Below are 12,074 nucleotides of genomic sequence, written 5' to 3'. Positions count from 1 at the left end.
TTTTCTTTAATCCCAATAGGATCCCCAGAGACATATATGATCGCTACAAATACCAGGGTAACTCTAATCTTCCACTGATCTGTATTTGTCTTTTCCCCTCCAATCCCTCTTAAATAGTTGTTACATAACATTCAAAATTTTAAGAGTTTCTACCTAAAAATTAGAGCTAGAAAGTATATATTTTCTAAGTGGCCCATTTTAAACTCATAAAATGTTTTTTTCTCATGATTTTCTCTTAATTCGTAAATCAGGATTAAAGGGCAGCTACTGGGATTAGGGAAATGTATGAATTGGCATAAATATATATTTTGCTAAAATAATTATGCTATCTTAATTAGAATGAAAGTATATAGTTCGTTCACAAACTAAAAGCATCTGCTTGGTCACTGTTAGCTACAAATGTAGCCTTTCATGTTTACTTTGATTTTTTTTTTCATTCCATCTTGGAGTGAAGCACTCTTGAATTGCCTGCTATGAAAGAAATCCAGACAGTCTAAGGAAATATACTATGTTAAGTAATATTATCCAATTGTCTTAAGATATTTAAGAAATATTTAAATTAGACTAGAAGAAGAAGAGTGAATTAGTTTATAATTATTGGGATTTTTAATGCAACCACAGACATCTAGACATGTTAGTTTAAGAGGTATCCAAGTCTGTTACATGCTACAAGCACAGCTATCCCAGAGTAAGGTAAGTCAGAGTGATCTGAAGATTCTGTTGCTCTAGGTTAGTACTAAGGCCTTTGAACATTAGTTGTTTTTAACCAATGTTGAGGGCTATGGAATTCAGTGGCATTGTGAAAGACAAAGAAAGAAATGTAGAGAGAAATGGAATTACTAAAGAAAATAAAAGAGGAAGAATGATTATAAAATTGTTTACAATGAATACAAATAAAACCAAAATCAACAGATGTAAATCATAAATGACAATGCACTGCTATAAAAACTGATTGGAAACCTGATACCACAGTTTAGTAAGCACTAAAGAATAGATTTTTTTCCCAGAGTGATCTGTCTAACAAGGTAACTCAGCAGACAGCTCTTTGATAAATGCTTCTATTATGGGCTGAAAATGATAGTTACGGACAAGCACTCTGTTAGGTTTCAGTGCTTGTGGCATTCAAACAACTTCGCGCCTCCCTTACTTTTCAGATTGCATTGTAAATTGCAGCTAAACAAAAGTCTGGGAAAGGCTCCTCAACAAAACATCCGATATCAGGATATTTGCAATTAATGAGTTTTGTTTTTGGATATCGCTGGGGTGACCCCCGGAATTCTCTGAAACCCAGCAGAGTGTAGCTTCTTCAGACAGAAGCCAACACGGATTAGACTGTCTGAGTGGCTGTTTCACCAACTCCTTCTTCAACAGCTTTCCGCCTCTTTCATCTGCTAAGGAATGCACGCTCCACGTAACCACAGAAAACCGGTGTGACCGTGGCCAGTGGCGGCGATGGTTAACAACAGAGGCAGCTCCGTCCGGCTTCACCTCCACACGTTCCTCAGAGACATTAGGAATCAGGTTTCCACTCAGTGAGAGATGAGTTCCCTGGTGAGGCCTTACCCTTTGGGATACCTGATAAAGGATCAGTAAAATCAGAAGTGTTTGGGTCATCTTGAACTACAAATTTCCGGGAGCTGGTCAGTTTAGGTCTCCAGGTATCAATCACTTTAGGTGTAATTTCTGGGATACTTGCCATTGTGGTAACAGAAGATGAAGATACCTCCATGTCTGTGGTGGCAAACAGATTTTTATTAACATGGGTAGTGACAGCGGATTGCTTCTGACTGGTCTGCTGTACTTTCAAGTAAAGTTGAAGCAAATTTTATGAGAAAGCCTGTTCTAGGATTTCATAAAAACACATCCAAGGACATTATACCAAATCCTTTTCTGGCAAGGGAAAAATATAAGCTACAAATGAACAATAGAGACATATTAAGCAGATTTCGAACTTGAAGACACTGAAAATACTCCTCTACGAAGCCTCTGCGGTGATTAATGACACTCATGGAGAAGGTACGATGGATCCCAAAGACTAATTGCTAGTTTCTCATCCTTTTGTGAGACAACATCACTTCTTTTTGTGTCTATTTTTTTAAAGCATTTTCATAGATGGTTGGAAACTGTATTGCCTTCACCGGGGAACCTACAGTGTAACGTCATCAGAAAACACCTGATTAGGTCTGCATAAACACTTGACTTTAGACCTGACAAAGAGGCTGTCCTGCTTTACCGCAGACGCCTCGTCTATCTGTAGATGACTGACTACACTGAGGGCTCACCATCCATGCTAAAGCACTGAAGCAGGGACGAACCTTGTCCGTGCCTTCCAAAATGCCCGGGGAGTTTCTTCCAAAGAGTTAGCAGCAACTCATGCAAAAGAAATGGCATTTACAAGCTGAATAAGGATGTTCTGATACACAAGATCTTCCATCCTTTTCTCCCCTCTGAGGAATGAAACTGCTGGTAAGTTTTAGAACCAGCAATAGGATCGGGAGTAACTTAACCTCTTAGCGTGTCTATTACTGATTTCTGCCAAGTAGATTTTCCCTCAAAATGTAAGCATATGATCTTAGGTTAAACCCCTGGAGACCCCAAGCCAGACTGGTGCAACGGTCACACATGAAGACTCCAAAACGGATGCAGACAAGAAGGGCACAGGGAGCCCAGTGAACATCTTCATACATCAGAAACCAGCTTCATTCGATGGGAACCTTTTTCACACCACTGAGACCACAACATTCAAAGGTTTCTGGGATTACCGCAAACCATTCAAAAAAGATCTCTCAAATTTATAAATACACATTTTGGGGAAATGTGTATTTGTTTAGTAGGTCTTAGGAAAGGTGAGGAGAGAAGGGGTAAATAATGAAATTCTGCCATCCATTAAATACAGATGGCCAGAGGGAACATTCACAATGCACAGGGGTGAGAGAGAAGAAAGCTTGGGTGGACGGGCGTGCAGCTGGAATGCAGCCTATGTTAATCCATTGGATTTTTCTTAAAGGATGTGCCTTGGTCAATGATGGGCTGTAAACATGCTACACAGGGTGAGGTGCTGAATAAGAAAAAGTCTTTCGGACCATCAGGGGGGTTATGAGTCAAAGCACAAAAATGAAGGGCTGCCAAACTGTGCAAAAGGAGGGGAGAAGGGGCTGAAAATGCTGAACTGAAGGAAAGAAAAGGTTGTTAATTCAAAAAAATGAAAAAAAACTAACCAGATGTTGGACCGCCAAATATTTTGTAATCTGGTGTAGTTGAAGTAGGCAAAATTTCTAAAAGAATTAAAGGAACAAGTAATCAGTAAAAAGTAACCAAAAGAAAGCAAAAATTTACGAATTCCAATTAACTCAAAAAGTCAAAAGAAAGGACTATAAATTAAAAGATTAACCTACCGCTTAGACTACCTTTCTCTAGATTTCCTACAAGATTGTAAATGGTGAAGGAAAAAAAAAGTAAGATTCTTCTCTAATGTATCCCCATGACCAAATAGCTCAGCTTTTGTGAAGTTTAAGTTAAATGCTAGGTGGCATGTGTCCTGAGTCATTATAAAAGGCTGATTGTAAAATAATGTTCACGTGCAAATGTGGTCAAAAAGAAGCACCAGGAGGGAAAGGAAGATTCGGTCTTACCATGGCAGTCCCCTAGATGGGCTGTGTTGCCATATTCCGTGTCCTGTTCAAATCCTCCAGCGCTGTGGTTATGGAAAGCAAAGAAGTCTTCAGTTAACAGCCTTCATAGGAACACAAGTGACAACCAGAGCAGAACCAAGAACACAGACGGATTAGTAAGAATGAGCAGACAGAAAAAAAAAGGACATTTCAACATAGCTTGCTAAAATGAGTATTTCTATTAAACATTTGGTAACTAGAATGTTTAAGAGAGCAGAAGAGAATTGGTTCTTTCTCTCCATCCATTTCCCGTAGGTATTTCACTGTCTACAATCTCCTTTCCCTCTCACAGCTCCAGATTTTCTTTTTTTTCCTTCTCCCATACAAAACAAACAAACAAAAAACACAAACAGAAAAAAGGAAAGAAAGAAAGAAAAGTAAAGCAAAAAAGAAAAGTAGCGTTATTGGAAGTTTTCTAAAATTTCTAGCTTTAGAGTCCCTGGAGAAGATAGAAGCACATCTGGAGAAGATCTCAGCTAATGTGACAAAGTATACTTACAGCATCCCTGGGGTCACTTGACCACAGGCCCCTGGGCTTAACCAGCCACAGTACGGGTCTCGAGATGCAATACAAGACCTGTATAAAACCAAACAGAACGTAACTTGAATTTTCTCATCATCAAAGGTAATGATGCTGTAAGACCCGGGATAAGGAAAGAAACATCAGCCTACTTTTTACATGATCCATACCGCTCACAGCGACTGAGGGGGATGCGGATAACACAGCTAGAGAACGCCACGTATAAAGCATGATGATCTTTATCCAGCTGGAGTGAGATGACCTTTCTGTCCTCCTCATTCTCCGCATTGCACCTATATCGTGGGAGACATTTTGAACATATACGTTTAGTAAGTCAAAAGCTACAGGAACTATACGAGGCAAGTGACGTTTGGTTTTTGCAATTACTGAGAGCTGGGGAGGCGTTGAGGAATACTCTCAGTAGCAAACCAGGCACGCACGTAGTTTAGGAAGTAATAATTATGTGATTCATCTTCTACTGCTCTGCATGGCTGGTTTAATTTCAGGCTGGACAAAGGGTTTTTTAAAGATTGGCTTCCCGTTCTGATGATCGAAGGGAATTGCATTTGTGAAGAGCATGTTAGACTATAGGGAAGAAAAAGGATAACGTTTTAATGCATTTAAATCTTCCTGTGCTAGATGTTTCTGGAGCTCTCCTTAGTCTTCTTTGCTCCATTTCTCTCATCTATTTCTTGTTTGTTTTAATGGTCCACGTAATTTTTTATATCAGTGGTTAGAAGAATTATGGTGTACTGTGTGTGTGTGTGTGTGTTTGCAATCAACTGTCTGCTCCATGTAGCATCCTGAAATACATCTGCAAGGTAGGAGGGTGGTGGTAAAATATTCTCATTTTCCATAGGTGACAAACAAGGGCTGAATTATTTTTAAACTCATCACCGTCCACCCTCCAAGCCCTAGTGGACTCAGGAAAACAACAGACTCGGGTTTTATTTCAGTGAGGAAAAAAACAAAACAAAACAAAACACTAATATGCCAAACCACTGCTAATTTAGAGGGCTGAAAGGAAATGACTAGATGAAACACACACTGGAAGTACTAAAGAGTGTTCTCCTAAAATATACCTACTTTGCATGGTTGTACGCTTCGATCTCTTCCAGTAACACGCTGTCATTCAAAGAGAAAGGACTGGTCTTTGCCAAAACTTTAAGTACCATGCCAGCTTCCGAGCCAACAAAGATGACTGTGTAGTTCTGGTGGGGTCCAGCAGAATGGTCAACGGCAATGGCCGTCAGTCTGTACCTGCCAGAGGAGGGGGAGCCAGGTCAGGGGGGGCGGGCAACAGAAAGGGAAGCCACTGGATGGGAGAGGGCCCGTGTTTCTGCACAGTCTTACCTGATCCGAGTCTTCGTGAACCAGGGCTCGTCGGCAATGGGTGGGACGGCAGAGTCCATCAGGGGGTGGGATTTAATGAACGACAGGGTTTCATCCGGGAAATCGATGGAGGTTTTATAAGCTTCGGCAAGCCCATGCTTTGCACAACAGCCAGGCCTGAAAGGAAAATAGTGTGTTTTGTCCCCCCTCACAATTTGTATCTAGGGATTAGGTGTCCATTCTGGAAGAAGAGGTCGAGAGAGAAAGGAGAGTAAGCCAAACCAGAGGAGCGATGCTATTTCCCTGAACTCTGCGGGCTCTCCATATTCAGGCTCTCAGAGTCATATTCACTGACTTTCTGTCTGTAGCGCTGCGCAGGGACCCTTCCTGGAGTGGGAGGTTGGCCCAGCTGCTCTCTGAGGATGGATGCTTCCCGTGACCAGAGGGTTTTGTCAAAGACAAAAATCCTCTCCGTTTTTTTTTTTTTTCTTACCTTGGCTTCGGTACTTTGTCTTCAGGGACTGCTGTCCAAACGGAATCTGGAGTTTTCTGTTCTTTAAACCGTCCTCTGAATACTTTTTCAATGTCATCCATGCTAAATGCACAGACTGCAGACCCAGGAATGCTGAAAAAGAGGAACAGTATCAGGCGACAACGGGCCTGTTCGCGGCTCCCACAAGCGAGATACGGAAGGCCTTTTGAAGTGCCAGGGATCTGTTCTCACCTGTTGAGCTGTGTGGTAAACACCCCGACCACAGTGGGGATGCCATTGATTTGTATTATGTCTGTGACAGACTGCAGAACATCAAAGTAGAAAAATGAATCTCCGGGGACAGAACAGTTAAGCCGAGCCTTCAGAAAAGAAGTCCAGTGTTTCTCCAGGACCCGCTGGGAGCCACCCATGTCGTTTTTACATATGCGGGCCACACGGGAATATACAGCCTGCCCACGGGACAAAAGCAAAGCAACCGGGTTATGAGCATGGAGGAAGAAGAGGAACAAAAAGCTGCCAGATAAGGGAGGGATGAAACATGCTAAAGATACATGTGGTTCAAAAGACTCCGGCAGCCTTCTCTCTAGGGATCTGTAGAGTAAGAATGTAAACTAGATTTATCTGTGAGCAAAAAGGGCCATTTTCCTGCTCTGCCAAACAAGCTCCGTAAGAAGTGAGCTATCGAACGGCCCGGCTGAATGGAAACCATTCCCGTACTTTGTCCCCCACTTAGCTTCCCATATTGTTAACAAAATGCACCATCCTTAAACCTGGCATAGAAGGGGCCGCAATATTTTAGAATCATATGGGCTTGTACTGAAGTATTCAACACTGAACAGGGGCCCTTACTTTCCATCCTGCCTTTTGATGCCGAGAAAGAATAGCTATCAATAGATTTCTAAAGAGTTAAAGAAGCATCCATAGCTCAAGGGAGCCTGCAGAACATTCTCTGTAGTAACAGAAAAAAAAAAATGAAATCTTCTCAAGGCCCAAGGCTGCTGTTCCTACTCTGGCCATTGTGCAGGTATTTCACAGCAATTATTCTCAGGGTAAGCAACTCACCTCTCTGCACTTGGCCCTAAATGCTTTGAGTGCTGGAAAATATGCAAAGACTTTACCAAAGTGGGCTCAATTCCATGCAGTGGACATGTGCACAATCATATACTTGCCTTGCCTAAATTATTATGTTCTACAGCAATTTCTCGAAAGAAGAAATAAACATAGTTTCCATATTCTATGGCATGAAGAAAGTGTGGCTCTGAAAGAGAAATTGAAAACAAACTGGTTCCTAAAGGATAATTCAATTAGTATCAGGCCCTGACCGCCAGGCATGACTGACAGATGTCACATTGCTACATTCAAGCCAAGGAGAACTCTGATATGCCAGCAAGTCTGTGGAGTCCCAGCATGGGTGTGTTGAAGCTTCAGGGAACCCAGAGTCTTTAATGTTAGCTAATGGGCTAGAAAAAGCCTACAGGGAAATGAACTACAACAAAAGGTCTTTGTTTCAACAGATTTATTCATTAACCTGTAGTTAACTAGGGAAGGAAACTTCTTACGTTGAAAATAAAAAAATCTTGATTTCTAGACTCCAAAGGTCAAAATAACTCTGCAGATACGAACTAACGATTCCCAGGGTTACCTTTCCAGGGTAGGTAGATGGAAGTGGGCAAGGATTATTACATGCATTTAGAGTTAGGCAAATGGCACACAGAATTGAGATCTTTTTTTTGAGGTCACCTAGGATAAACATCTACTTTCCTGACATGGCTACCGGTCTCCTCATCCCCCATTAATGCTCCCGTTCACAACCAAGGCAGCCTATACTTGGCTCTAAATAAACAATATAAAGTCATGCACTGAATTTCCTGATGCCCAGGTCTCCTGTTCCCACTCGGCCATGCTACTCCCCTTGGTGATCTCACAAAGCTGTTCTTCAAAGATACCTTTGATCCACTTGGAATCATATTTTATAGTACGAAGAGCCGATCCATCGCCCATGCTTCGATAAATAACAGCATCACTGGCCAAGAAGTCAGCCACTGTGGCAGAATACAGCTTCCCATCTGAAACCAAAGTTATAATTTAGATAAAATAGCCATAATTATCCTAAGTGTGTTATCTTATATAGTGTATAATATCCTTTGGAGTGATTTCACCTCCATTATTGCTACATATACAAATAAATCTAAACCCGATGCTCATAATCAACCTGTGACAGGTTGACCCATGGTATTATCTAAGTTTACAGATGAGGGATTGAAGCATCAAAAAGTTAAGCAACTTATTCAGGGTCACTGGCCTAGTTAACAGTCAAGTGTCAGAATACTTATAATATGCTCACTTTTAATTCCTCTTTTTTGAAAACTTGTTCATAGCTTTTAGTCTTTGAAACACCTGTGTCAAGGTAGCTATCCTAGTTATGAGCTTTTTTCTTCCTTTAAATTCCTTTTGCACCTTCAATGTCATTAATCATTTATATTCATTACACTAAAGAATCTTACCAGCGAAAAGGGCAACATTGGTTTGTCTGGCATCAAATGGGCACCTTGCCAAGCCACTAATTTCTTCCCCATCATACTCTAAGGTATTCAACTACAAAAGAAAAATAAATAGCTAGTGTCATATCTGTTCAATGTACAAGTTTGAAGGCAATACTGCTTTATTTGCACTGAAATTCTATGGGAAGAATTCTGTCTTTCTTCCTCCATAGCATTAGAGACAAAACAAATTACTGGGTATATAGGAGAAAGGATTTGACGCTAACGACATTCCAGTAAAGGAAGAAAAGTTGATTTAAAAAAAGCACATTGTATAAAATATACTTACCCTATAGTATCTACACATGGGATTAAAAGCATTGGTGCCACAAACAAACACCATCTCATCGTTTCTCGGAACAAATACTTTAATAAAGTTGTGGCATTCATCCTAAAGAAAGTAACAATTACATTAACATTAGACATTCCGTATGCTTACACTGTGGGCTCAAGCCCCCACAGAGACTCAATCTAGTAGGCACTTGTTTGTTTCACTTACTTTATGCTTGCCTTTCATAGCACAGTTTTCTCGATCCTGTTGTCTTGACCGCCATGTCAGTTTCTGTATCAGTCAAGCAAACCAAAGTTCAATATTTTAAATATTGAGGGGAGAGGGACATTACCCAAGTTCTGAGGGAGTGCAAATAAATTTGCCAACTACACTTGCTCACCTTGTTTGGTATTACTTCTGTTTTGGGGATTTCATTTAAGTTTACTGTATAAACTTGATCCCTGTTGGAAACAAGGCAGTAAGTCATATCATGTAAATACATAAAAATGTTAAGCTGATTCTTATTTTATTTTTACAGATCTGCTTTTATTGTGTTTTGGAGATCATCTGGATTTTCTCTGTCTCCAACAAAGTCAACAAAGAGTGCTTTTTCATTACTGAGATGCTTTTATATATCACTGTGCTTAGGGAGCAAAGAAAGCTTTTCAGGCATGGGTCAAACTGCTACTTGCTATTAGCACAGACATACTTCTAATATTTGCTTGAATAATTCCAAGTTAAAAAAGAATAAAGAAAGATTTTTTTCTCCTGCTGCTTTAGGAATAAAGAATGGTGTATGATTTCTTGATGGCAGTAATAAAATAAGACTGCTAAAGGTTTTTGCTATATTTTGTTCCTGGTACACAACACTGACTCTTCCAGGTGAATATTCTTGGCTACTTGCAATTTTTGATCACAATCACATATTAGTTTTTCATGAACTAGACACATTAATGCAAGCACCGCAAGAGAAAAGAATTTTAATCTAATAAACCAACGAGAGGAAAATTACCTGCCAGCAATATAAAGTGTGTCTCGAATTTTCAACATCAGCTGAAAGTCCAGCCTATGCTGCGATTCATTGCCTGAAGGGCGTCCTCTAAAAACCGGATATTGCCTTGAATCTGCAAGTAAAAATGGGCTAAACCATCAGTCAGGATTACGGAGCTGAAGAATCGATATACAGCATTGATTAGCTGTATATACTAGTTGTAAAAGGGTTTTAACTAAATTCCTCTCTTAAGGTCTTGAATATGAATGAATAAAGGACAGTGAATGTCAGCAAATGGTCTTTTTCTTTTAACTGAAAACATATAACCTATATATGGGTTGCTTTAGAAAAGCACCTAACTAAACTGTCCCATTTTCTCCAGACACTAGGAAATGATTATGGATAAATTAGTATGTAAAACATTATAAAGACATAAAACTCTGTCTCTCTTTCTAAAATTGAATATGCTTAGAAAATCAAAACCAAAAAAGCTTCCTTCTTAGAAAAGGAGAATGTTCTTTAGATTACTTACAGTGATAGTCAACAGTATTAAGGGGTTCATCGTCTTCAGGAAAGCTGACTGCTCTCAACTGGGAAATCATCAGAAGCAGCATGTAGGCACAAAGCAGGAAGAACCTCATGGTGGGCCAAGATGAAATCAGAGCAGCCCCTCCGCAGAAATCCCACTTAGCTACGGGAAAACAGAAATAGTTTGGAAAGATCTCTGTGCTGTGATGAAACTGTTTTGTCATTTGCAATCAGCTCAATTTTCACCACCAGCTCTCCAATGCCCCCCGCTCCCAACAGAAAGATGGCAGTGGTGGAGGAGGTATCTCTGAAAACACAGGCCAAAGATGGAATCATGCCAAGTCTGATTAAAGCATCTGGTGAGCATATTGAAATCTTAGGTCAGTTTGCAAGAGTTTTTGAGGTAACTACATATGTTATCACAGCAAAATCACCAGAACCACAAACAGAAATGCTGGTTGCTGATAAGAAGGTGGGCAAAGTTGGGATTCGAATTTTAATTAAACTCCAGTCTGCTTCCCTTCCCCCATCCCTGAAATAAATCCAGTACAGCTCGCCTCTGCCCCCTCCCCCCTAAAATGCCCAAGCTGCCTCGAGAGTATCCAAGGAGCTGATAGTCCTGTTGCCCCTCGCAGCCCCTTGAGGCTTGCCAAATTCCCAGCATTATTTAAGCCCTACCCCTAAATTCTTAAGTAGAACAATTCCCTAAGCTTAGAAAGAACAACATGAAAGTAATGACTTGAATGACCTTGAATCAGGGTGAAAGAGAATTAAAAGAAATGAAATGATTTCATGATCAATCAATCAAGCAGAGAGGGGCCGGGATGAAACAGCACAGCTGACACCAGATAACTGGGGAAGACTATATTTTTACATAAAACCATTTGGACACAAACCAATACCCTAAGTATGCCTGTCCTCTTAGCTTTATTAAGCTTTAGAGCCATACAGGGCCTTAGGGACCATCCAGTTCAACCCCCTCATTTTTCAGATAAGAAAACTAAGACCTGGAAAAATTAAGGGACTTGCTGAATTTCATGGAGCTATTTAGGGCAAGATCAGGGTCCAGACTCACATCACCTGAGTCCCCACCCAGGCCTTTTTCATCAAATTAGATAATGAAATTAAATGGCTGGGGGTTTTTTTCTTAGAAAATATAGCACTCCAAAAAAATCTTTGGGGGGGGTAATGAATATACTCATTATCTTTACTGAAGGGATGTTTCATAGGTGTAGGCATATGTTAAATTTTAACAAGTTGTACAATTACATATGTGCAGTATATTGTATGTCAGTATCTCAACAAAGCTTATAGCGTTAATTGTACAATATTAGCTGCAAAAATCTTTAAATGTTATTAATTTATTAGAAAAATAAATTAAGGCCCTACTGGCCAATGGGTATTTTTGTGAAACTGTAAAACCTCTGCTTCGCAACAATATCACTCCTTCTTCAACAGAAACTGTCACTTATAGCTACTATACTGAACAGTAAAACATTTAGCTTTAGCCTCGATCTCATATATCTAAGAACTTTAGGTGTGATCATGAGAATCACTTCAAATTCTGGGGGAGTACAACCACTTTAACTAAGTACTTACCATACCTCTTTCATCTTCTTAATGTCAAACACACAGATGCACACACATGCATTCTATACAACACTCTCAGTATTTGTCTTTCTAACTAGAGTAGAAGCCAAGTATGTATATGTGCAATTTAGAATCCTA

The 12,074-nt window shown here is 40.1% G+C and overlaps 1 protein-coding gene across 8 annotated transcripts in view; it reads right to left on the bottom strand.

The window, feature by feature from the left end:
* SEMA6D (semaphorin 6D) overlaps positions 1–12,074 on the bottom strand; it is a 59,736-nt gene that overhangs the window by 3,884 nt on the left and 43,778 nt on the right. Inside the window, exons 2-18 of one of the 8 annotated variants that reach the window (XM_082388730.1) lie at positions 10,351–10,509; positions 9,840–9,951; positions 9,228–9,288; positions 9,056–9,118; positions 8,846–8,947; positions 8,521–8,611; positions 7,963–8,082; positions 7,186–7,274; positions 6,248–6,465; positions 6,017–6,148; positions 5,545–5,700; positions 5,278–5,451; positions 4,344–4,484; positions 4,171–4,248; positions 3,633–3,694; positions 3,219–3,275; positions 1,564–1,800 (exon numbers count right to left, since the gene is read on the bottom strand). In XM_082388730.1, coding sequence (XP_082244856.1) covers positions 1,564–1,800; positions 3,219–3,275; positions 3,633–3,694; positions 4,171–4,248; positions 4,344–4,484; positions 5,278–5,451; positions 5,545–5,700; positions 6,017–6,148; positions 6,248–6,465; positions 7,186–7,274; positions 7,963–8,082; positions 8,521–8,611; positions 8,846–8,947; positions 9,056–9,118; positions 9,228–9,288; positions 9,840–9,951; positions 10,351–10,509 — 2,052 coding nt within the window. The remainder of the gene's footprint in view (positions 1–1,563; positions 1,801–3,218; positions 3,276–3,632; positions 3,695–4,170; positions 4,249–4,343; positions 4,485–5,277; positions 5,452–5,544; positions 5,701–6,016; positions 6,149–6,247; positions 6,466–7,185; positions 7,275–7,962; positions 8,083–8,520; positions 8,612–8,845; positions 8,948–9,055; positions 9,119–9,227; positions 9,289–9,839; positions 9,952–10,350; positions 10,510–12,074) is intronic. The other 7 variants (XM_082388731.1, XM_082388732.1, XM_082388735.1 and 4 more) reach the window with 7 other exon arrangements.

Source organism: Balaenoptera borealis, assembly GCF_965194805.1.
Source record: "Balaenoptera borealis genome assembly, chromosome: 3".
In the NCBI taxonomy this organism is placed as follows: Eukaryota; Metazoa; Chordata; class Mammalia; order Artiodactyla; family Balaenopteridae; genus Balaenoptera; species Balaenoptera borealis.
Note: the sequence above shows the minus strand (reverse complement) of the source record. Positions and strands in the feature narration are given on the sequence as shown.